General features: G+C 49.0%; 2 protein-coding genes across 7 annotated transcripts in view; one reads left to right on the top strand and one right to left on the bottom strand.

Moving 5' to 3' along the window:
• Positions 1-4122, top strand: part of ZRANB1 (zinc finger RANBP2-type containing 1) — a 43148-nt gene extending 39026 nt beyond the window's left edge. For both annotated transcript variants that reach the window (XM_008633333.2, XM_017733874.1), the window contains exon 11: positions 1-4122. In XM_008633333.2, the coding sequence (XP_008631555.1) occupies positions 1-219 (219 nt within the window). In that variant the 3' untranslated portion in view covers positions 220-4122.
• Positions 4123-4533: 411 nt separating this feature from the next.
• The window catches only part of CTBP2 (C-terminal binding protein 2), a 287584-nt gene continuing 269846 nt past the window's right edge, over positions 4534-22271 (bottom strand). For 3 of the 5 annotated variants that reach the window (XM_017733875.1, XM_008633332.2, XM_017733876.1), the window contains 8 exons: positions 14161-14315; positions 12405-12549; positions 10753-10959; positions 9962-10176; positions 9418-9548; positions 8437-8564; positions 7623-7740; positions 4534-6070 (listed from right to left, as the gene is read on the bottom strand). In XM_017733875.1, coding sequence (XP_017589364.1) covers positions 5890-6070; positions 7623-7740; positions 8437-8564; positions 9418-9548; positions 9962-10176; positions 10753-10959; positions 12405-12549; positions 14161-14315 — 1280 coding nt within the window. In that variant the 3' untranslated portion in view covers positions 4534-5889. Of the gene's footprint in view, positions 6071-7622; positions 7741-8436; positions 8565-9417; positions 9549-9961; positions 10177-10752; positions 10960-12404; positions 12550-14160; positions 14316-17710; positions 17949-22271 lie in introns of those variants that run through there. The other 2 variants (XM_017733877.1, XM_017733878.1) reach the window with 2 other exon arrangements.

The following is a 22271-nucleotide window of genomic DNA, read 5'->3' as shown; positions in this document are numbered from 1 at the left end:
ATGGGCAACGAGGAGCAGCAGGAGAAGCTGCTGCGGGAGTGGCTGGACTGCTGCGTGACAGAGGGAGGGGTTCTCGTGGCCATGCAGAAGAGCTCCCGCCGGCGCAACCACCCACTGGTCACCCAGATGGTGGAGAAGTGGCTCGACCGCTACCGCCAGATCCGGCCCTGCACGTCCCTGTCCGACGGCGAGGAGGACGAGGATGACGACGATGAGTGAGGGGGAATAAAGTGCAAATGAGCAGCGCAGAGTGTGTGACCCTGAGTGAGCGTTGTGCTGTAGCAGTTGGGTGTGGAACGACCCAGGTCTAGGGGATACATGCCGGGAAGGATTCTCCGACAGCACGGGGAGAGAATGGATGCTCATCCTGCTGCCTGGAGAGAGCCAAGTGGGCTGGACTACAGTTTGTATAAAAACACGAAAAAGAAACAAAAAACAGCTAATTTTATTATCAAGATGGAAGAAAAAAAAAAACAAACAAAAACCAACCCCATTTTTCTTTCTGACTGTAAATCTGTCTATAAATGTACCGCATGTGGTTGTGTAAGAGGTTGTGTAATAGGAAACGTATACCAGCATCTTAATTATTGCAGAGAAATTTTTCAACTAAGGGCACTTCTGAAAGCACATGTGAGCTGGATGGATAGCTCCTCCCTCTGAGATTCTTTTACAGTAGAACCTGGTCTTCTCCATCACCTTTTAGATACTCTGACACATTTCCCTGAAAGGCCCTTTCCTGTGAAATCTCACCAGTGCCCAGGTCAGATTGTGAGAGGTTTTTTTTGTTTGCACAAGATATCCACAGCAAGTTATAAGCAAAAATACATTCATTATTTTACTAATATTTTAGTTATTGCTGTGCCCACATAATAAAGCCTAAACTCTACGGAACAAACTGGAAAAGAAGCTAAATTTTTCATTGAGTGAAGTTATTTGTTTCCTGAAAAAGCTTTTTGGTGTTTTGGTTTTTTTTCCTTTTTTTTTTCTTCTAATAGTTAATAGATTCCTTTCAGTATACGTAAGGATATTTATTCAGAGAAGTGACCTAAAAGATAGGGATTTTATTCCTGTGAGTATACACTAAGGAAAATTGTGTGAAATCTGAGAACTTGAACACAATTGAGAATTTAATCTTGTCAAAACTCCGCCTTGCTGTGTTACAAATTATATCATTTTATCATTTATTCTTTGATCACTCAAACTTTGCTGCAAATGAAAAAATACCTTTTGGAGGGTTACTCCTTGGTCACTAAATCTAGTGAGACTCCACTTCGCAGTTCTAATTAAAAAGAAGAATTTATGCTCAAGTTGTTTAAAAGCACTGTTATATATTTCTCAGTATGTAAACCTGGGAATTTCTTGCATGTTGATTGATGTGGCCATACTTAAACTTATGTAAGTTCCTAAGAGTGTAAGTTCAGAGTATATTCTCCAGTAGAAATTTTATTATATTTGATAACTTTAGCCATGTAACCTGTAATGGATAAAGTTTATCTAAAAATCTCACTGAAACACTAAAGGTTAATGCCAGTTTTTACATACACAGTGCAATTCAGGTTGGCTTGAAAAGCACTTTTGATGGTGTGGTGGTTGAATAAGCAATTTTGCAGTAGATGAAATTGTTTTAATTAGAATTTGGAAAGAAGCCCCATAGCACCTATTTTTATGTAGTTCAGAGCTATGGAAACCCTGAGGAATTTGCTGCTTTTTCTTCCAAATGCTGCTTAGATGGTGTTGAAACGTGCACAACTCCTACAGAAACTTGGTGACGACACCGAAAGTAAAGAAATAATGAAGTACTGTATTAATTTTGCAATTTTCCCGTTCTAGATTCCACTGAGGTTTATTATGTCTTCACCTTTTTGGCCATTAGAGCTCCTCTGATTGGTGCAAGCCCAGATTTCCAGGTGAAGGATGAATGCTGCTTTGCCATGAGTGAGTGACCCAAATTCAGTGCCCAACCCCAGATACTACAGAGCTTCTTCATGAGCACACAGTCCTGGTTCAAGCTCCCTTTCTAAATTGGGATTTCTTTTTTTGTCCTTACCTTGCAGTGAAATCCTTTTATACCTCATCTAGCTGAGGATGTAAAGCTTTTCTGTCAGGGGAGCTCAATGCAGGGTAAGCTGGGATGAGGATTTCCATGCCCTGAGCTGGCCAGCACCGTGTGCTGGAGTGGTTTGTGTGTCGTGCTGTGACCATGGGGGTCCTAATTCACCATCTTGAGGAGCCCTCAGTCAGTGGCCAGACCTGTAACTTCAGATCCCAGCCTGCCCACGACCAGCTGCCCTGTGGACACAAGGATAAGCCCCTGAGTCCATGGGCTACTCTGAGGATGCTGTGGAGTTTTCACCTCCCACCCCTGTGCTTTTGGCAGTGCTGTTCCATTCATGGAAGCAAAGCTTCCTTGTCCCGGGGGGAGAATTACCAGTGTGAAAGTCTACCTTGAGCCAAGCTGGCCCAGCACTCCTGCCCTCCTCTCCTGCTGTCCATGGGCAGCCTGCATTGTGCCCCTGTCCCCCAGCCCTTCCCAGAGCAGTGGAGTCCTTGTGGTCAGTTCAGCTGTTCTCAAACGCATGCACCGATGAATTCCTCAAGTTCTGCTCCAACAGGACAGTCCTGGTACTTTGGATCACTTGGCTTTCTTGATCATTATTGTTTTGTTCTGATGTGTTGTACAATGAATGGTCTGTTCAGGTTCACATGCTTCACAGGCCTTTTTGGAACTTGTGAAGTGTCTTTTCCAGAATCAGAGTATTTCAAACCTCCTGTACCTGTAGATTAAAGAGGTACAACACCCCGGCTTCGTGCTCGCACCGCAGTCAGTGTATGTCAGTGGCTCCTCAGTCACACACCTGAAAGTTTACAGACACTGAGATTAATCTGCACACACTCCCTTGCAGCTTGTCAGCAAGTTCTGCACTTTCAGCCATGAAAATACATAAAAAAATTGGGTTTCTCAATGTTACTTTCCTCATATATTGCTCACAGCAGCACACGCTTTCCTAGCACAGAACTTAGCTTTTCATTGCTACCTCCTTTACACCTGGTCAGGTTTTTTTTTTCTGGTTTTATTAATGACTTCCTCAGTGAAAATCCCTGTATTTCTTTTGTTTTTAATATATTAAAATTTAGTAATTCTGGATTCTTCCAAAGTTCTGCTGCATGGCTTATGGCAAATACCCCCCCGAGTTGCATTTCCTCCATTATCTAGGTTGGTGTGTGTGTTTGGAGACCTTGTTTAATTGCTGCTTTTCCTTTTCCCCCCTTTTATTCAGTAACTTCCCCATATACCATTTTAAAAAGATTTTATGTAGTGTTTAACCTTGAAGCTGCTTGTTTTAAGCTACAGTGACATCTCTGGAGTTCTCCCTGGAGGAGGAGATGATTATCCCAGGAGAGCGTCCCTGTCTGCCTTCCCAGAGCAGGGCAACAGCAGCAGCATGGCTCTTCTGTCAGCCACAAACCTTCAGCAGCAACTGTTCATTTCCCATTTCTCTGCCCAGTAACTTTCCACTTGAGAGCTGCAGCTCCTGGTGCTTTGGCATCTCCCAGTTGTGATGATATTCTTCCCTTTCCGCTTCCACAGCTCTGATCTTTGCATGTTTTGCTGGGGTTCTTACTGCAGGCACTTGTAACCCTTGGGATGGCTCAGTCGCTGCTCCTGTTGAGCTTGTGGCACTTCTGTCCTTGGTTTTGTCTGAAAGGGAAGTTGGGTGTTGGATGAAAGCTCCAGCATTTTCTGAGCTCGGCCCTCACTGTCCCAGTGCGGAGTCACTGCTGGCACAGGGGATCCTGCGGCGCAGGGAGGTACCGGATTATTCGGAAACAAAGTACCAGGGCTCGTTTATTTTTAAAACAACTCTAAATCTTAATAACAATTGAATGTTTTCCTCATGGTTTTGATGGTCATTTCAGTGTGTCCCAGACACCTCCCCTGTATCTGACCTGTTTTATCCCAGTTTCTCATGGAGGTCACGGATAATTCACTGCTGGGCTGTGCTGAGCACTGACAAGGAGCGGTTGCTCTGTAACAGGTGATCTCTATTTTGGATGTTTGGAGCTGGTAACCAAGTTTTCAGTTTAATTTAAAGCAAACAAAATACAGAGTTTTGTAACTTAGACACTTTGGTTTCAGCTTTTTTTAGTCCCCATCTAACTCCATGTGTGTGGTACTTGGACACAGTGGGAAAGAAGGGTGGAAACAAGAACAGGCCTTTTGCCCAGTGAAGCTCAAAGCCACCAGCACCTCTTGAGCATTTTTTTGGCTTTATTTTCCAGTGGTTTGAGAACGCTTCAGCTCTTGAGAATGTACAGAAAATGTTGTGTGAGTTGTAGCTGCCTTTGTACCTTAGTGGAAACCCACAGTGATCTCTTCACCACAGACCACTCTGAGTTGGAAGGGACCTTCTCTTCCCACTGGACTGTAAATATTTGCCAAGTGTGACCAGAATTACATTTCTGTACCTTATGGTTACCTCTCAGTGTCTCCAAAAGCCCCAGATTGCAGCGAGAGCTCTTGCCTTTCAGAAATTATAGAAATTTTATCACTTTTTATTGAAAACTGCACTGAACGCTAAATGTCCACCTTTACAATAAACAAATACAGTAACGGTAACACACTAAAACAAAACATACTGATAGCCATTGGTTTCTTTTTTGTCTGTTTGGGACAGCTCAAGATTTCTTTTTTTTTTTGTCACAGAAACAGGAATGTACCCATACAAAGGCTCAAAACAGGCCATCTTTAAAAACAAAAAGGCGATGATTCACAAAAGACTATGAATATAACATGTAACTAGTTGATACAAATCTAATAGGATTTGTTAAAATCAGTCACATCTAATAACACATCTTGAAGTGTTCTTGTATAAAATATCACGTGAAGAAGACTTTTATCAATGTCTAAAAAAGTGGATTTTGTTCATAGACAGTCTGACAAGTTACCATAAAAAGTGTTTCCTGAGACATAAGGAAATGCAACATTATTCTTGAGCCCTTTCCAGCTCAAGACTTTTTCCACTTGATAAAATAGCTGCAGATTTAAAACTGAGAAAATATATTTGAGTACAAATAGTGTGTGAAACTTAATACTTTCTTCTTTTTTTTTTTTCCTTTTTTTTTTTTTTTCTTTTTTTTCTTTTATTTTTTCTTGCATCATTGCAGGGCATAGGTGGATGCACAGCTACTTTATTCAGTGTATTGGGCAGAGAAGAGACTGGCAGTTTGGTTTTCCTTAGCCTGGGAGGGCAGTGGTCAGTGCCAAGAGCCCTTTCTGCCCTCCCCAGCCCACGGATCCCGGCTGGAATGGCTGGAACTTAGACCTGGCAGGAACTTCTGTTAACGGCACTGGCCCTGTGAGACTGCAAAAAGGAGGAGGAAAAGTGTTTGCTATTTTTTTCTTCCACTTCTAAGCCAGGACTGCTGCCCCCCGTTAGGAGAGGTCACCAGATGCAAGAGAAAGGAAAGGGCTGAAGCCACCCAATGGTTTCCTCTGACACGTTAACTCTGTAAAGATGGCTTAATTCAGTGGCCTGGACACAGTGCAGGAGCCCTGTCCTTCCCAAGGAATTGAGGGGGGAAAAGAAATTCATTTTTATTCATGTGATTGATGCACAGATGAAGGAAACTCAACACACAAGAACAGAAGTTGCTCATTAATGTATCACATCCTAGTTTTCAGCGCTGCAGGGAGCAGGTGACTTCTCCAGGGCTCCTCCCCAGTCTTGGCTGCTGTCGCTTTGTTGGGAACACTGGAACATCAATGATGCGTCTGTCCAAAATCAACATTACAAATTTCGTATCAAATTCTTCTCTTTTAGTTCATGTATAACTTCTTTTCCAATGTCTCTTGGTCCTAAGTTTATTGAATGGTTTTTAAATTATCTGCTATTGCTCGTTGGGATGTTCCCTGTTGTCCCCGTGTTTTGTGGGCTGGTTGGGCGATGGAGCTTGGGAAGGATGTGCCACTGTGGGAAGGTTGTGAGTAACGGGGATGCCTCCGGGAATGATGCCCTCCATAGCTGCTGGGATTCCTCCCGGTGCCACACTCACCATCCCAGGGGGATACCTGGCAGAGGGGACAGAGAGAGGCAGGTTTGTCACAGCAGAGCTCATCACACACCCATCACTCCCACCACCTCTGTGGAGAAAACACAGCAACAAGCTTCCACTTCCCTCCCGGAGCCAGGTTTGGTTTTCCTGTTGAGTTACAAGGGAGAGCTCAGAGTTACCCATTAACTGCTGTGCCTTGGGTAAGCATCCTCCGCTGCAGCACCAGGACTGCAGCTTGTTCTGTGCCTTCTCACAGCCTCCTGAGCCAGGGGGAAGCCTTCTCCTTTGGGAAACTGGGTAAGGAACCATCTGGAATGCTCTCTGAAACCCCAGATGCTGGTGTGCTGACTGCATCCCTGTGTGTGAATACCTTGAACACCGACACCTGGTTTGTAAATTTTCCCTGTGTGGAAGGTGAGCTGCATCTTCCTCATGGAACAGCACAGCTGAAAGATGGGATCAGATCTAATCCATCTTTTCCAAAAGCAGGAGGAATTACACACATTTCAAGAAACAACAGTGAGTTTGAAAAAGGAGAATAAGAATTCCTTCAGCTGTGATGTGGGAAAATGAGGACAAAACCCTGAAGCTGAACCCTGGAGCTCTGTAGCCACATGAGGCCTGAGAGCTCCCACCTCCCTGTGGCTCTGCTGCCTTAGGGAAAGGCGGATTGGGAAGCCAGGAGAGGAAGGGAGTTTCACCTGCCTGTGAAGGTGGGGAGCTGAGCCAGCTTACAGGGGCTGTGGGGCTGCAGCTTAGCCAGGATGAAGCTCCCTGCAGAGACAGGTTAAGGTGGGAAGCCAAGGCTTGTCCTCAGGTGATGGCACCGCCCACGTGTTTTGGAACAAGAGCAGGACTGGGAAAGGCTTTTTCCAGGTTTGGACATTCTGGTGAGAGGGAGTATTCACTGCCTGTGGCCTGCATGGCACAGGAGCTGCCTGGGGCTCTGCTGCTGGGTAACTCCTGCCTAACATGACCTGATGTGCCCTGCAGGGTATTTTGTGGCTCAGAGTATTTTTGGCAGTGGTGATACCCTGAATGAGCCCATGCTCCAGCTCCTTGAGCCTAATGTCTCCTACCAGCATGCTTGGAGCCATCTAAACAGAGCAGTAAGTAATCCTTAATCTCGGATTTAGGTGGAAATTGGGTCACCTGACTACAGCCCTATATTTGGAGCTTTCCCCCTGGCTCATTAACCCTCGAGGTGGACCTGGCTCACAGCAGCTGGTCAGGGACAGGAGCACAGAGTCCAGTGACTCCCAGCCCAGAGGGATGCAGGCTCTGGAAAGGGAGGCTCTACCCACCCGTGGGTGGCTCAAGCAGCATCAGTGACTGCCCGTGCTGGTTCCCAGGGAGGAGTGACAGCAGCTGGGGTACCCGGGTGTCCCCCCTCCTGTCCAGCTGGATCCCAGCCCTGCCGTGCCAGCGGCTCCGGCTCTCCCGCTGCTCCCCTCCTCTCGCCGGCGGCGCCCCCCCCCCCGGTCCGGGTGCATCCCACCCCTGCCGTGCCAGCGGCTCCGGCTCTCCCGGTGCTCCCGTTCTCCCGGTGCTCCCGTTCTCCCGCTCACCTGTACGTGGCACCATTGAGCTCGGGATGAATCGCCTGCTGGTCTATTACTGACCACGGAGCCGTCGTGACAAAGAATTCCTTATTCACACAGTTCCTTAGGCTTTCAGGGATGCGCCCTGCAGTTGGCGAGAAAGGTGAGTCTGTGTCAGGCAGGGCCCAGCTTTATCACCCTCTAAAAAGCTGCAGTGTTTATAATTTCACTGTGTCTGTCAGTGTAAAGGATGGGAGAAAAAAAATTCCACATTCCTTGTTTCAGGAGGATGTTTTGGCTGCCCTGAGGTGCAGGGTTGGAGACCAGTTTCCTACCCTCACTCCCAACACTTGGGAAGCTGTTCCCTTGAGCCCCTGCTTTGGAGGCAGACATGAAGCTGTGCCTTCCACCTTCACAAGGATGGCAGCTTTTAGGACAAAAGAAGCACCCTTTTGCTGGAGTATTGTGCCCACCACCATCGGATTTGGTTTTGGAATGCAGAAGTCACATCCACAGTGGCTGTGTCTGCACCACTGTGTGGGTTAGCACCAGTAACATGGGCAGCAATTACTGCTTCCCTGTCCTGTTCTCCCCAGTCACCAGTCTTTGCCCTATTCATAAAAAAACAACACAAAAGCCCTCACCCAACCACAAACATCCCCAAATGACAGAACAGGAACGTTTGGATTCTCAGCTCTTTTACTGGGAAGCAAACTGGGGTTAGATCCCTTTCCCAGTGTCCTGCTGGGACATGGGCAGGGTGAATCCCTGTCTCTGCTCCTCCTGACTCCTGTTGCAGGCACCCAGGGAGCCAAGCCCAGCGTCCCCAGGGGCCGGGTACCTGTGATCGCACGTCGGATTTCGGTGGCAGCAGCTTCTCTCATCTCTAGGGACGCCTGCTCGCTGTACCAGGCTGTGTGCGGGGTGCAGATCAGGTTGGGAGCATCTTTCAATGGGCCTTGAGCAAAACTGGGAGCAGGGGAAAACAAGCAAAGAGATTAATCAATGTTTAAGCAGCGAATAAAAGATGAACGGCAAAAGGCTTGTGCTCTGCCCTCTACATATGCAACACTCCTTCCAAGGCCAGGCTGGATGGGGCTTGGATTAACCTACTCTAGTGGAAGGTGTCCCTGCCCATGGCAAAGAATTGGAACTAGATGACCTTTAAGATGCCTTCCAGCCCAAATCATTCCATGATTCCCTGGCCTGACAGTCCTGCCAGCCCAAAATGGCCACAGAAGTGCTGGGGAGGAAGCACAGCTTCTGTGCAAGGCTCAGAAAATGCACCAAAAAAGAGCCAACGGGGCTGAAAAACCAACCCATGGAGTGGCTGGGCTTAATGCTCTCGTGGGAAAAATGTTTGGGGGTGTCTGCAGCAGTGTGGGGATACAGGGACAGCTGTGGGTCAGCCCAGGATGGGAGGAGGTGGACACTGGGGTTCCTCTTGTGTAGGAGCAAACTTTTTGTTCCTTAAATATTTCTGTGGTGAGAGAAGCTGCATTCCGAGTTACAACCAACCCTTCCCAGGCTGCGGGCAAAAATGCCCAACGCTGAGTGCAGTGACTTTGTTCTCATGGCCCAGTGAGTGTTTTGGGTTTTCTTTTAAGCACAGGCTGGGTTCTTGTTCTAAGCTCCCGGTGTCCCTTTGAGCACCCATAACCCCAGTGCTGGACTACAACCGATGGCTGCTGCAAGGTGACAACAGCAGGACTGTCCCTCAGTGCTGGGGCTGTGTGACAAAGGGCTGTGACACTCAGTGGCTGGCCACGCAAGACGCACACCAACACCACCCCAGGGCCAGCCCCGAGAGCCAGAGCTTTACCTGAATGGCTCCGACTCGTGCACGTCGAGCGCTGCCCCTCGTATCCGTCCCTCCTTCAGGGCTTGAGTTAAGGCCTTCTCGTCCACCAGCCCCCCGCGGGCCGTGTTCACCAGGAACGCTCCCTGCCTCATCTGCCACCGGCCCGGAGAGGGATGACCGTCAGCTGGGTGCAGTGACCCCATCCAATCCTCACCCCCACCCCGGGATGCTGCCTCCAGCTGGGACAGCATCCCACTTTTTGTGCTCCAGCCCCGGAGCAATCCCCATCCCGCTGCAGGTGGGTTTTCCATGGAAACTCCATCTCTGGTTGGTGTTGGCAAATTAAACCCACTGTTGCCATCACCTCCACACCACGGGGGTGGGGATCATTTACCTGTCAGGATACTGCTCCCCTAAACACTGTGAGGAGACACACCTGGGTGCAACCAGCTATTCTGGAGGTGCTGGCTCACCGTGGGAGCTGACGGATCTGTGGCCAGCTCCTGCACCCTGGGCTTGCCCACCAAAGAGCTCTCTGGCTGTGCACGCGAGGTGAATTAATTACCTGCTTAATTGTGAAGTCGTTGATAAGGTGGTGGTTGTGTTCGTTAAGGTTACAGTGCAAGGAGACGCAGTCGCTCTGGTAGAGCAGGTCCTGCAGGGTGTAGACCCGCTGGACGCCCAGGGAGCGCTCGATGCCGTCCTGCAGGTACGGGTCATAGAAGATCACGTTGAAGCCGAAGGCCTTGGCTCGGACCGCGACCGCCTGCGCAGTGCGACCTGTGCCGAAGGGAAGGGACAGGGGCAGTTAACTGAGCCCAACTTCCCTGTCTCCACGAGGCTGAGCCCCCAGCAGAACCTGAGGACTGTCCCCTGGGGCCTGCTGGGCTCCCCAGACATTCCCTTGCCTTGCCTCTGTTTCCTCATTTAAACACACTCATATGAGCTTTTGGCATTAATTAGCTGATCCCACCTCTAAGGCTAAAACTCTCTACAGCTGTGGCTGAACTTAAGACAGACTGTTTTACACAGCCCTGCCACTGTGCAGGGCAGAGTGGCTCAGGAAGGGCTGGCTTGGTGTAGCTGTGGCTCAGGGATGGGGGTTTGTCGGGGAGAGGACAGCAGCACTACCTCTAGAGGTGTGGTCCCTCCAGAACACCACCAGTGCTCCTCCAAGGACTCAACCCCAGCTCACAAAAAGCTCCTTCCCCAAAAAACCATGTGAGATGTTCTCCCTATTTCACACCGATCCACTGCAGTGGTTCTGTGGTTTTGGAAAGGCTCGTTGTGGGTTCTTCCCGGAGCAGTGAGAGGTGCTGAGCCCCGCTCAGGAGCTGCCCCCCTTGTCCCACACACCGAAGCCGATGAGGCCGAGCGTCTCTCCGCGGATGCGGGCGGCTCCGGAGGCCACCTCCCGGATCTGCTCCACGCTCTGCACCCGCGTGCCCTCGCGCAGCGCCTGGTACAGCCACGTGTTCCGCCGGTACAGGTTGAGCACGTGGCACACGGTGGAGTCGGCCGTCTCCTCCACGGCGGCTGAGGGGATGTTGCAGACGGCGATCCCTGCGGAGGCCACACACAAATCAGCTCCTGTCCCCTGGCTGAGGAACCCTGCTCATGGAGTGGGATGACACCGGGCTGCCCTTCCTACGAGCTCCTTAAGCTGGTATTACTCTCTGCCCCTTAAACACCCACGGGCAGATGGTTCAACTCCAACATCCCACCCTTTTACGGGTTCCAAGCTGGTGCCCAGCCCAGCCAGTGGGTGGCCCTGGCACTGTGTTCAGACACCGGTCATTGATTGACTGCATGGTTTAAAAACTACCTTATGGAAAGCAATACCAATTAAACTTTACGCTACATTTGTGGGGAGTCATTACATTTTCTAGTCGAAACCACATCATTTGGCCACCCAATTTGCCAAGTATAAAAAGAAGGATTATGCTGCAGTATCCCTTTACTTTATTCGTTATATCTTTCCTTTCCTGATGTTCAAAGCCTCAGAACATTGTTATAATGGATAATAACAATAAGAGTTAAAAACATGAAGAAACCATTACACTGAGAAGACACTGTTCTTCTCCTGAAAAAAGAAAACAATTCACTATATTGAGAATTGCTTTTTTTAGGAATGACTATTTGAGACTCTCTTATCGCAATTATCTCTGTAAAACGGCTCAGGTGGAATGGCTGTTATTCTTCACTTCCCCAGAGATAACCTTTAATACAACATATCCCAAACACTACTGCAGGCCTGCTCCATAGACTGAATCTTGGGATCAGATGAGTAAAACCTGCTCTTAACTCAGCTGCTAAAACCAGGGATACAATCAAGCTCCTGCAGCTGGAGGTGTGCAGCCAAATGTCTCTGTGACCACCCAAACCAGTTTGGAAACTGGGTGGCCCCAGCACTGTCTGACAACGAGACCTCCCTATTTTTGGCAATCCACACTAAAAGCCTTTTTCAAGTTCCTGAGGCGCCTTTGATGAGATGGCAAAGGAGGTGGCAACAACCCAACACACAATTCCTGCTCCAGCATCCAACGCAGTGCCTTCCCAGCGGAGCAGGCATGACTCAGAGAACCAGCTCAGATCAAGAGATTGATCTTGCTAACAAAATATAATAAAACACCCTTCCTCCAATTTTTCTAAAGCTGTATCAACTCTCCTGTGCCAGAAATAGAACAACCATGCAAATATCCAGTGGTATGAGGGGGCACCTGGAACGAGGGATTCAGACAGGGCAGTTTTAACATAGTTAAGAACCCAAAAGCTGCCTTCTAAAACTGCACTGTTTTGTTCACTTCATGGTCAAGTTTTCTTGTCATAATATCCTCTGTGTGCAAAAAATGTAAACTGCACCCGTAATTTTGGGGCCTGAATGGAGGTCCTGCCTGGAACTCTGCTGTGCCAGCTTGGTCCCATGGGAGCAGCAGCTCCTTGTGCCTGTTTTAAAGGCTTTAAAGGAAGGACAGGGGAGGGAGTCAGGATGCAGAGCTGGGACTTACCGAGCTCCCCGGCAGCTTTGATGTCGATGTTGTCGTAGCCGCTGCCTATTCGGACGATGACCCGCAAGGCCTTGAACTTCTCCAGATCCTCCCGGGTCAGGGTGATGGTGTGGTACATCATGGCCCCCACAGCTTCATTCAACACCTGCAACAAACACAGGGGTCAGGTCAGGGTGATGGTGTGGTACACCATGGCCCCATGGCTTTGTTCAACACCTGCAACACAACACAGGGGTCAGGAGCCGCCGGCACCCCTGGGGGGACACCTGCAGCTCAGGAACCAGGAATATGACACAGTGAGTTGGACACTTTCACTGCTGACCTGCTGTCTGAGCCATGTGTCACCAAAACCAGCAGGCTTGTGACCCACCAACACCTTTGGGAATGGATTTGGTGAATTATCTGCAAATCATGATGTTACATCTGAGCAGACCAGGCAGATGAAAACCACATCTGTCTCTCACCTGGACCCTTTTCCAGGTGGTTATCTGCAAACCCCTCTGCTTCCAAGCAGCAGTAAGTCTGCTTTAGGAAGGAATTAGGTGTTGCAGCAGTGTCTGTTGGTTCTGAACAGGACTGTGTGACACTGGTAACACCTCAACCTCCTTGTGCATGTCCAAACCCCTGCCACACTGTTCACATCCACCTTTCCTGGCTGTTCTCAAGGGGACCTGAGAAGCTCTGCAGAGGCTGCACAGTCACACAGGGCTGGGCTTTGTCCCCTTCAGTGAAGATCCAGACCTTCACTGGTGCTTGCCACAGCTACCTCAGTGCTCTGGAAACCCAAGACCCATCCAAACCCCCCAAGCCTGGCTCATCTATCAATATCTCACAAAAAACTCCCATTCTCCTTCTCCCAAATTTAATATCTGCCAAGACCAGCACTGATGCTATTTGTATTCCTCTTTCCCAGATCTTGGAAGTGACTTCTAATCACTTCAAACTTCATTTGAGGTATCTAAAATAATACTTTTAAGAGAAGTATTTACATGAAGTTGAGCTTCCAAGCAGAAACACTCATCCACACTGCATGGATCTGCCTGAATGATTCCCAAACCTCCTCCACTCCCTGCTGGAGAGGGAGGAGCTGCTGGAGGTGCACCCAGCACCTGTGAACACCCACCAGCTGCAGGTGGGATGGTGTCAGCAAAGCCACAGCAAGAGCACCACAGACTTCAAAAAACATGAGAAACGTTAATAACATTGATGTGAAAAACCTGATGCAAAGAGATAAAAAGTTACATTTTTTTCCCCCAAACTAACATCTGGCTTCTAAAACAGCCTGAATTAATTTTAATCTGCACTGGCTTCTGTTGATGTTATCTGCTGATTGACTCCTAGTGCAGCTTTGTACACTTTCTGCTCAAAAATCAAACAATCAGACTGGTTTGGGTTGGAAGGGAACTCATTTTTCCAAACACAGGCAGGGACACCTTCCAGTGTCCCAGGCTGCTCCAAGCCCCAATGTCCAACCTGGCCTTGGACACTGCCAGGGATCCAGGGGCAGCCCCAGCTGCTCTGGGCACCCTGTGCCAGGGCCTGCCCACCCTCACAGGGAACAATTCCTTCCCAGTATCCCATCTAACCCTGGCCTCTGGCAGTGGGAAGGCACTCCCTGTATCCTGTCCCTCCACACCTTGTCCAAAGCCCCTCTGCAGCTCTCTTGAAGCCCTTTGAGGCACTGGAAGGTGCTTTAAAGATGTGGAAGAGCAAGGCCAGATCCCGCTGCCCCCACCCGCCCCAGCTCTGCCGGTACCTTCTCGTGAATCTCCTGAGTTGATTGTGCGTCACAGAACGCCACCGTCGCCAGGTCCTTCAGGATGGGCATCTCCACGGTGCAGTCCCTGCCGTCCAGCAGTGCCACCAGGGGCCGGGGGTGCATGGGGCCGTTCATGATCTGCGGGCGGATACCTGCGGGCACAGCGAGTGCGGCTTTTACACGGCAGGCCCTGAGCGGGGCTCCCTGCCAGGTGAGGGGCAGCAGCACCTGCTGACACCCTGCTCAGCAGGTTCAGGGTAACAGCAACACGGGGTGAAGTCTGGCCAAGGGACTGGGAACACAGCTGTGGCTTTGCCCCCCCTTTTTTTTTTGGGAATGGCTTTACGGTTCTGACCACCTCAGAAAGACAAGTCCAGAGAATCACTCAAAAAGTAGGATTACTGGAAAATCATGGGAAGAGCAGGACACTGAAGACCTCTTTAGCACAGAAGATTATACTCTGATGCACAAACAACTACTAACAGTTTCATGGGAACAGCAAAGCTCATCTTTGTAAACCCAACGTTCTCCAGGCTGAGGTGAAGGAATTGATCACCACCAAAGGCCACAGAAGGCTGATTTTTATATCCTATTTATTGCTCTGCTGGGGATTAACTGGTTCATTTTGGGACAAGTCACTTGGGAATTTCTACACTGCCTTTTCAGTAAGGATGTTTATGACATTAGGACCCTACAAAATATCTCAGGCATCTTTCTCACCTGCCCAGGCAGTTTCTGGGCAGAGCACAGGTGAGGGGACCAGATGCTCCGGGTACAATGTGGTGCTTTATTTCTGCTGCTGCACCATGAGATGGCTGGGGCTAGAGGGTCTGGGTTTGAGTCTCCAAATGCTCACACAAGCAGCCCTAGCAAAGCCTCTCCTTACCAAACCCCACTTCTGCACAAGAACCTGCCAGGGCTACCAGCCAACATCTGCCTGGCCTTTAAATGCAGTGGTTGTGCTGGTGAGGGGGACAAGCCCAGGGCTTGGCTGAGGGAACTCCATGGGACTGTTTTGGGGTATTTTGTGGGGGCACCTTCCCCAGCTGATGTGGGTGTGACACACATGGGCACTACTGGCCACAGTGATGAACCCCAGACCTGCGAGCACCAAGAGCATGGCCCTGGGGAGGGACCCAGCACTGCTGCTACACTCACACAGCTACACTCATTTTACATGGGAAAACATAACTCCATGGAAACAGGCAGGTTTAACTGAGTGGGTTCAGTGGCTTTCCATTCCTTTTTCACTGAATCTGCCTAAAGAAATGAAGAACCAACCAACCCAGCAGTCCTGACTGAAGGTTTTCAGCATTACAGGTGGGTGCTTTTAGAACAGGTCCTTCCCTCCCCCTTCCCTACTGAGGTCTCCATTACTGGAAGTCGTACATTCTGTTTGCATGCATTTCATCCAGATGGGAGTGCAAGTGTGTCAGTAGGCAGGCTAGAGTGCCGAGACGATCTGGATAAGGGAAAGAAGCTTGTGATAAGCAGATAAGCAAGAATAAAAACATGCCCAAATCTCCGAGCGCTTACACAATCCCTCTGGGCAGCACTGCACCCAGCCAGATTATTTTCTCAGGTTAACAAGCGAGTGAATTATAACACTGACTTAAATGCTTACTAATGTGTATGATCTCCAAGGCTTAGAGCATCACCTGCCAGCCTCACACCACAACTGCAAATACAAAGGAATCTGATGCAGGGGCAAGGTGGCCGTGGTGGTGCCAGCCCTGCTGGCCACCATCCCTGTCCCCAAGCTCGGAGCCCAGAGCCCACCAGGGACCAGGACCATCCTCAAGGCAGAGCAGGGGGCACACAGAGGTTGGAGTGGCTTCCTGTGAGTGTGGCACATGGAAGATAAAACCACAGGTTATCTGAAACTTTGGCATTTAATCCGAGCCCCAAAATAACAGGTTTACTATGCTGCCCTTAGATAAGCTTCTTTCAAAGTCAAACAAAACACAGCTTTTTTTCCTTTTTTTTTTTTTTTTTTTTGCAACAGCATCTGTGTCTTTGCTTGGGATTAGGGATGTAATTGTGCATGATGACACAGGCTTCTTAGGCACGTCACCCTTGCCCACACATTCAAGTGCAGTCACTGAGGATGAATGTGGCTGTAACCCGAGAGGTACTCACAGGAACTGCTCTCGTTTCTCCTACTTCCAGGAGGGAATTTATTTCAGCTTGACAAGGAAAGTTTTGAAGCAAATCAATACAGGATGAAGCACATAATGTATGGAAATTACATTTTAATAAAAACCATTGGCAGGGTTGCAGCTTAAACCGTGCTCTGTTTTCCTCGCCTGCCTCTCCCGTTGCCTTTCCACCACCCTGCATCCATTCCTCACCGTCCTGGTTCCTACCTCTGCACAAACACATTCAAACCGAGACATTTGGGCTGACAAAACCAAGCTAGCCCGGCTCATACAGCACGTTTGTTCTGCAGGCGACTGCTTCATTAAGAACGAGGTATGCCACAGATCAGAAAGTAATTAAACAGCAGCCACTCCCCCCGAAATTGCGATAAAACATCGCAGCCATTAACCCCTTTCACTCTGCCGAACCACGGGCTCGCCCCACCGAGGATACAACGCTGTGTAAACCATGAGCATCACCCCCCTGCGGAGCTGGGCAACAGCTCTCCTCGAGGCTGGGGTGCGATCAGCTCTGCCTCCCAGCAGCCCCCCAGATTCGGTGGCTCCCACGCCATGTCAAGCTGATTTTTGCTGAGAACCCCCCCAGCTGTTCCTGCAAAGTTGGGGCAAGTATTGTTCAACACATATTTTTTTTTTTTTTAGGTGTTTTCAGCTGCCTGCAGAGCCTGGCCAGCAGTGCAGGGAGAGCTTGCTAAGGAAGAGGGAGAGGAGGAAGGGTTTATGGAAAGAAAAAAAAAAAAAAAAAAAAAAAAACAAGAAAGCAAGGAATTGCAGCCACAGAGAACTCAAACTCCACCCCGGCTCACAGGCAGCGCCGCTTGTTGCACGCAGCCCCGCGCATAAAGTGCTTTTGTTTCATTTTTAATACACAAAGCCTGCTTGTCCTTTCCTGCCGCTCCTCCCCTTTGCCACCCACTTGTATCCGATCCCAATGGCACCCCTGCCAAGAGAATTAGGGAGTGCTCCCTGCTAAATGGCAGCCTTTGTGTGACCGCAAGACGGCTGGTACTATCTCACCGAAACAAAAGCAGAAGCCATTTGCCTAATTCTTATTAATCTCAGTTGCCTGTGCCATGCAGCATTAAAATAATAACAAAAAAGGGGGAAAAAAAGAGGAAAAAAGGCTTTAAACATGTTGCCCTGAAGTATATAAAAGTGCATCAAGAAGCAATCCTGACACTCGCCTGAATTACCCGCTCACAACCAAGTAGCTACAGTTTTACAGTCAACTACACACTTTATTAAACAAACAGAAAAGAAACAGGAAATTTCCCCTTGCCTGGAAAATGTTGCCTCCACATTCTTCTTCTTATTAAAAACCACACATGGCAGTGGAGGAGTAGGGAGGGAGGAGGAAGGGGGGGAACCCACACACGATAAAATACTACCACTTTTCAGTGCGTTGCCTCTCCTTTCGTCTACGAGGGGGTATCTTCAAACAAGCGATCCCGCGGCCCACAGCTGCAACATCTCAAGACAAATGTCTCTTTGAACACGGAGGGAAAAGAAAAGGCTTTTGTCCTGAGCCCCAGAAGAATGGTCTGAAATTGCGAGAGGAGTTACAGTCACCTCTGCGTGGCTCCCAACTCTTCAGAGCACTCCCTCCAGACTTTGCCGAAGCTTTTAACTAATCGTAGTTCTTTCCCAGCCCTTGAATAAAATCATGTGAGTGCCAGCCAAAAAATCTTATGCTATGCACACTAAAGGGTTTGTATATGTCACAGTTGCTTTCCCCCCTTCCACTCCCCTCCTCCTATTGACTTGCACATACGGCGGGGGTTTTTTTTTGAGTTGTCTCAAATGGATTTAATCTGTGCCACGCTGCGTTTTATGTTTGTTTGGGTTTTTTTTTGTGTGTGTGGCTTTTTTTTTTTTTTCAACTTAAAAATGAAACATGCCTTTCTTCCCATGCAGAGCGTGGCTCCAGAAAAAGGCTGATAGTCTTGAGCAGCAGCACCTCGAAAACAAACACAAAGCACTGGGGAAAGCAAGGCTGTGCTGATCTCAGCTACACCCAGAAACCAAGGACCAAATTCTTTCTTGATGTGTGAATCAACTGATTGTCAGCATCAGAAATGACACTCGATCGCTGGCAGGATTCACATCTTCTTGGAGTCATCCGTCTCCTCCTGGTCCTGCTCAGTTTGTCCCAAATAGGTAAAAGCAGCCCCACGTCACTGTTTGAGGGAATGGCTGGAGCTGTGTCAGGGAGGGTTATGCTGGATATCAGGGAAAGGCTCTTCCCCCAGAAGGTGCTGGGCACTGCCCAGGCTCCCCAGGGAATGGTCCCAGCCCCGAGGCTGCCAGAGCTCCAGGAGCGTTGGGACAGCGCTGCCAGGGGTGCCCAGGGTGGGGTTGTTGGGGTGTCTGTGCAGGGCCAGGGGCTGGAATGGATGATCCCTGTGGGTCCCTTCCACCTAAGGATATTTTATGACTTTGTAACTGTAATCCCGATCCCACACTGTCAGAGTATGTAGGACACTGCTGCTGTGGGATGTAGAGAACGAGGGCAGGCTGTGCCTGGGCAATGCCCCATCTCCAGAGCATGGCTGGGAGCAGTCACTGGAGCAGTTGTTTTTCCCTCTTTCCAGCCTTTGTCACTGCCAGCGGCACCAGCAGCTACAGACAATCCCCACCCAAGAAATAAGAAAAAAATCTGCACCTCAGTCCTGTTCAATACCATCAGCACTGCCTTTCCATAGTGATACTCTATCCCCATTTTATCATCACCCTGCTGGGTCCAACAGCATCATCCCCCCCCTCCACAGACTGCAGGGTCCTGAACAACACAGAGCCGACCCAAGGGAACACCCAGGAGAAACGGGCAGCAGTTCACTGGCATGCACAGCCCGCTACAGACAAGGGTCCTGCTCACCCTGTCGGGAGCTTCGGGATGCCAAGGGGAATCCTGGAACTGGAGGACGGGGCAGGAGGAAGGAGAACAAAGGTCTATTACCTGGAGTTGGTACTGACTTGTAACACTGACTTTGAAAGACCTGTCAGTCTCCCTAACATCCAGTCTGAGTACAGGACAAGGGGATTTAGGTACATTTTTCTCTTGAATATAAACCATTGCTTAAGCACTAGAAAATCCCCAGATTTGCTGTCCCTGCCATCACCTCTGCATTACAAGCTGGAGAGCCAAGGTCCCAAGGTGGCTTTCCAGGGGTCCCCACTCCCTGCAAGCAGAAAGGTTGAGTGGCAAAGGTGCCAGAGTGATTCTGTGAGGATGGAGATGCTTCGGGAAAGCACTGTGATGCTGCAGGACCCAGAGGACCAACCTCCTCCACCACATCACCAGTGATGCTCTTTCTTTCACTTACATTTTCCTGCTAACAAATGCTTCTCATAATAAATGCATATGCAAAAATGAAATAGGACACAAGTCTTATCTCACACTTAGGGGAAAAAAACCCAAACATATTCGCTGTTTTTTCTAACCACAAATACTCTGGAGGCACTTGGTACTGTGCAGACAGAAGCCACACAGACACACAGCATGTTTAGAAAGTGACATCAAATATATTTTTTTATAAATAACCACGGATTGTTTTGTATTTTAAAAGCAAAGCATCTTTGAGGCTGCCAGGATCCTACCAGGGAAAGACTGCAACATCTTCTCCTTCAGTGGAGACCCAGGTGTTTGAACTGATGCTGGAGCTCCAGGCTCGCAGCCAGGGCTGCTGTGGGCAAGGGGGATGATGGCAAAGTGGAGGCAACTTTCAGCGCACTGGAAAAACCCACAGGTTCATGGCAGTCCCCTCTGGTGAGGGAAATTGTGTTTCAGAGAAACTCCAGAGATGGGCAGAGACGCAGTAAGGGCCATCCTGCCCTGCTGGAAAGGGAAAAACCCGTACCTGGTGTTGGGAAGAGCCTGTGCAAAGCCCTGACCTCTCCAGCACATTTCCTCCAGTCAGCACACAAGAGCTGGATTTTGGCCAGTTCCCCTTCCAGATAACTTTTCAAGGCTTCCTTGAAGAAAGTATTTTTAAAAATTCATAGGAAGTTCCCATATAAAACAATGTCCTTATTAGCTGATCCAAGCACCGTGGTTACAGCCCCCAGCTGAACTACTGACATGTGAGCCACAGAGAAATGCTCAGTTAAAATATAAATATATGTGGTATTTACTTACTCTTTTTTAAATTCCTGCAGGTACACACACCAGAAACACCTCCTTTTGTGTACCCCATTAAAGCACTGGGATACACTGTTGACACCACAGGGATGCAGCCCTGGGGCACGAAAGCCAAACACAAGCTTTGCAAAACTCCGGAGTGCTGGTGTATGAAATGATCTCTGGGCTGAACTAAATCTCACCCAGGAGCACCGCACATACAGCTGCAAGAACAGGAACTGGTGTTAATGCAAGGAAAGAGAAACAGAAGGGTAATGTATGGCCTCTGCTACGTATCAAAATGTTGGTGTTTGGGTTATTCCCACATTGCTGGGTTGGTAAATCTGTGTCTGTGAACACTGAACACCAAGGAGTGACTTCAAGAGGAGCTAACGTGAAACTCCTAATGGTCACACGAGGGGATGGGAGACAGGGGCGCCTGAGGGATGTGCTGACCCAGGGACCCTGAGAAGTGGGAGTGCAGAGCAGGGCACGGATGGATGGGACGGCAAAACCAGGGAGGCAGTGGGAGCTGCCAGGGCATGGGAGAGGCAGAGCAGATGGGAGAGGCCATATGGGGTGGTGAGGTAGGGATGCTACCAAGAAAGCTAAAAGAAGCACCTGGGAGAGAAACTGCTTGCTCAGAGCAGCTCAGATGCCTGTATATATACATAGGTTTTTTTTGGTAAGAGAGGGATGGGAAAAAGATTGGAAAAGCTCAGTAAGGGTTTGTTTGGTGGTTACAATTCAGACACCATATGGACCCTCAAACTGTCCCACTGCCCAGGGCTGAGCTTTGCAGCTCATATTAAAAAAAAAAAAACATGGAGAAGATAACAGAAAAACCCCCAATGAATTCTCCCTGAGTATGCTCCACTACTAAGCCCAGTGCTGGAAACAAACTGTACTTCTAGAGCTCAGTGGGCAGCTTTCCTAATATTATCCAGCACTCTCTCCAGTGCTGCACTTCAGCTGCAGGATATATCCTTTATTTCTCATGGGTGGGACGTTCACCTCTGAGCCACACATTCCAGCCATACGGCATCATGCACCAGGGACAACATCCCGTGCCAGCTCTCCTTCGGGTCCCTCTCCATCCTCGTTATCCATTTATTTTTTCCCTTCCATCCAAGTGGAAACAAAACTACAGCAGTAGAAAACGAATGAGCTGCTCCAGGAAATGGACAGCTTTCATTGTTTTGGTTTTTGGTTGGTTTTTTGGTTTTTAATTTAAAAGATTAAATAAACCCAAGGAGAGGGATGCTGCTGCCAGGGGAGAGCTGCTGATATCGGCCATCTGGGCAGGAGGCTGCTCAAACTTCAAATTGCCCTGAGGGATTCAGAGGCTGTAAAGACGTTTTGGAACACAAGATATTGAAATCAAGGCTAAAGATGAGCCTGTTGACTGGCAGTGACAACCCTGGCATGGGGACAGCCTGGAATTCTGCTGCCTGAGACCCCCACCAGACCAGCAGCAGGGCTGTCCACAACACACCAGCATTGTGGGGTGCAAACCTGGCTTTATCTCACACACAGACCACTGACAGCCCCATGGTTTAGACTGGAAATTCCCTCAAATTAAAAAAAAAGGTAAAGCATCAAAGCAAGCACTTGGAGCCAGTTTTGGGAAGCGGGAAGGATTCAATCCCACCAGCTGTCTGTGTGCCACCAGCACTGTTGGAACTTGTATTTGCACATTGATGGTGAGAGATTCTGAGTGGAAAACAAAGAAAAGGCCATGTTGGGAGATACCTGTAGGAATTACATGATGCTGTTAACCACTGACATTAGTCCTTCCCATTATGCTGGACAGAAAGTGCTCTCAGTCTTTT

The sequence above is a fragment of the Corvus brachyrhynchos genome, unplaced genomic scaffold, assembly GCF_000691975.1.
Source record: "Corvus brachyrhynchos isolate BGI_N302 unplaced genomic scaffold, ASM69197v1 scaffold514, whole genome shotgun sequence".
NCBI classification, from domain to species: domain Eukaryota; kingdom Metazoa; phylum Chordata; class Aves; order Passeriformes; family Corvidae; genus Corvus; species Corvus brachyrhynchos.
Note: the sequence above shows the minus strand (reverse complement) of the source record. Positions and strands in the feature narration are given on the sequence as shown.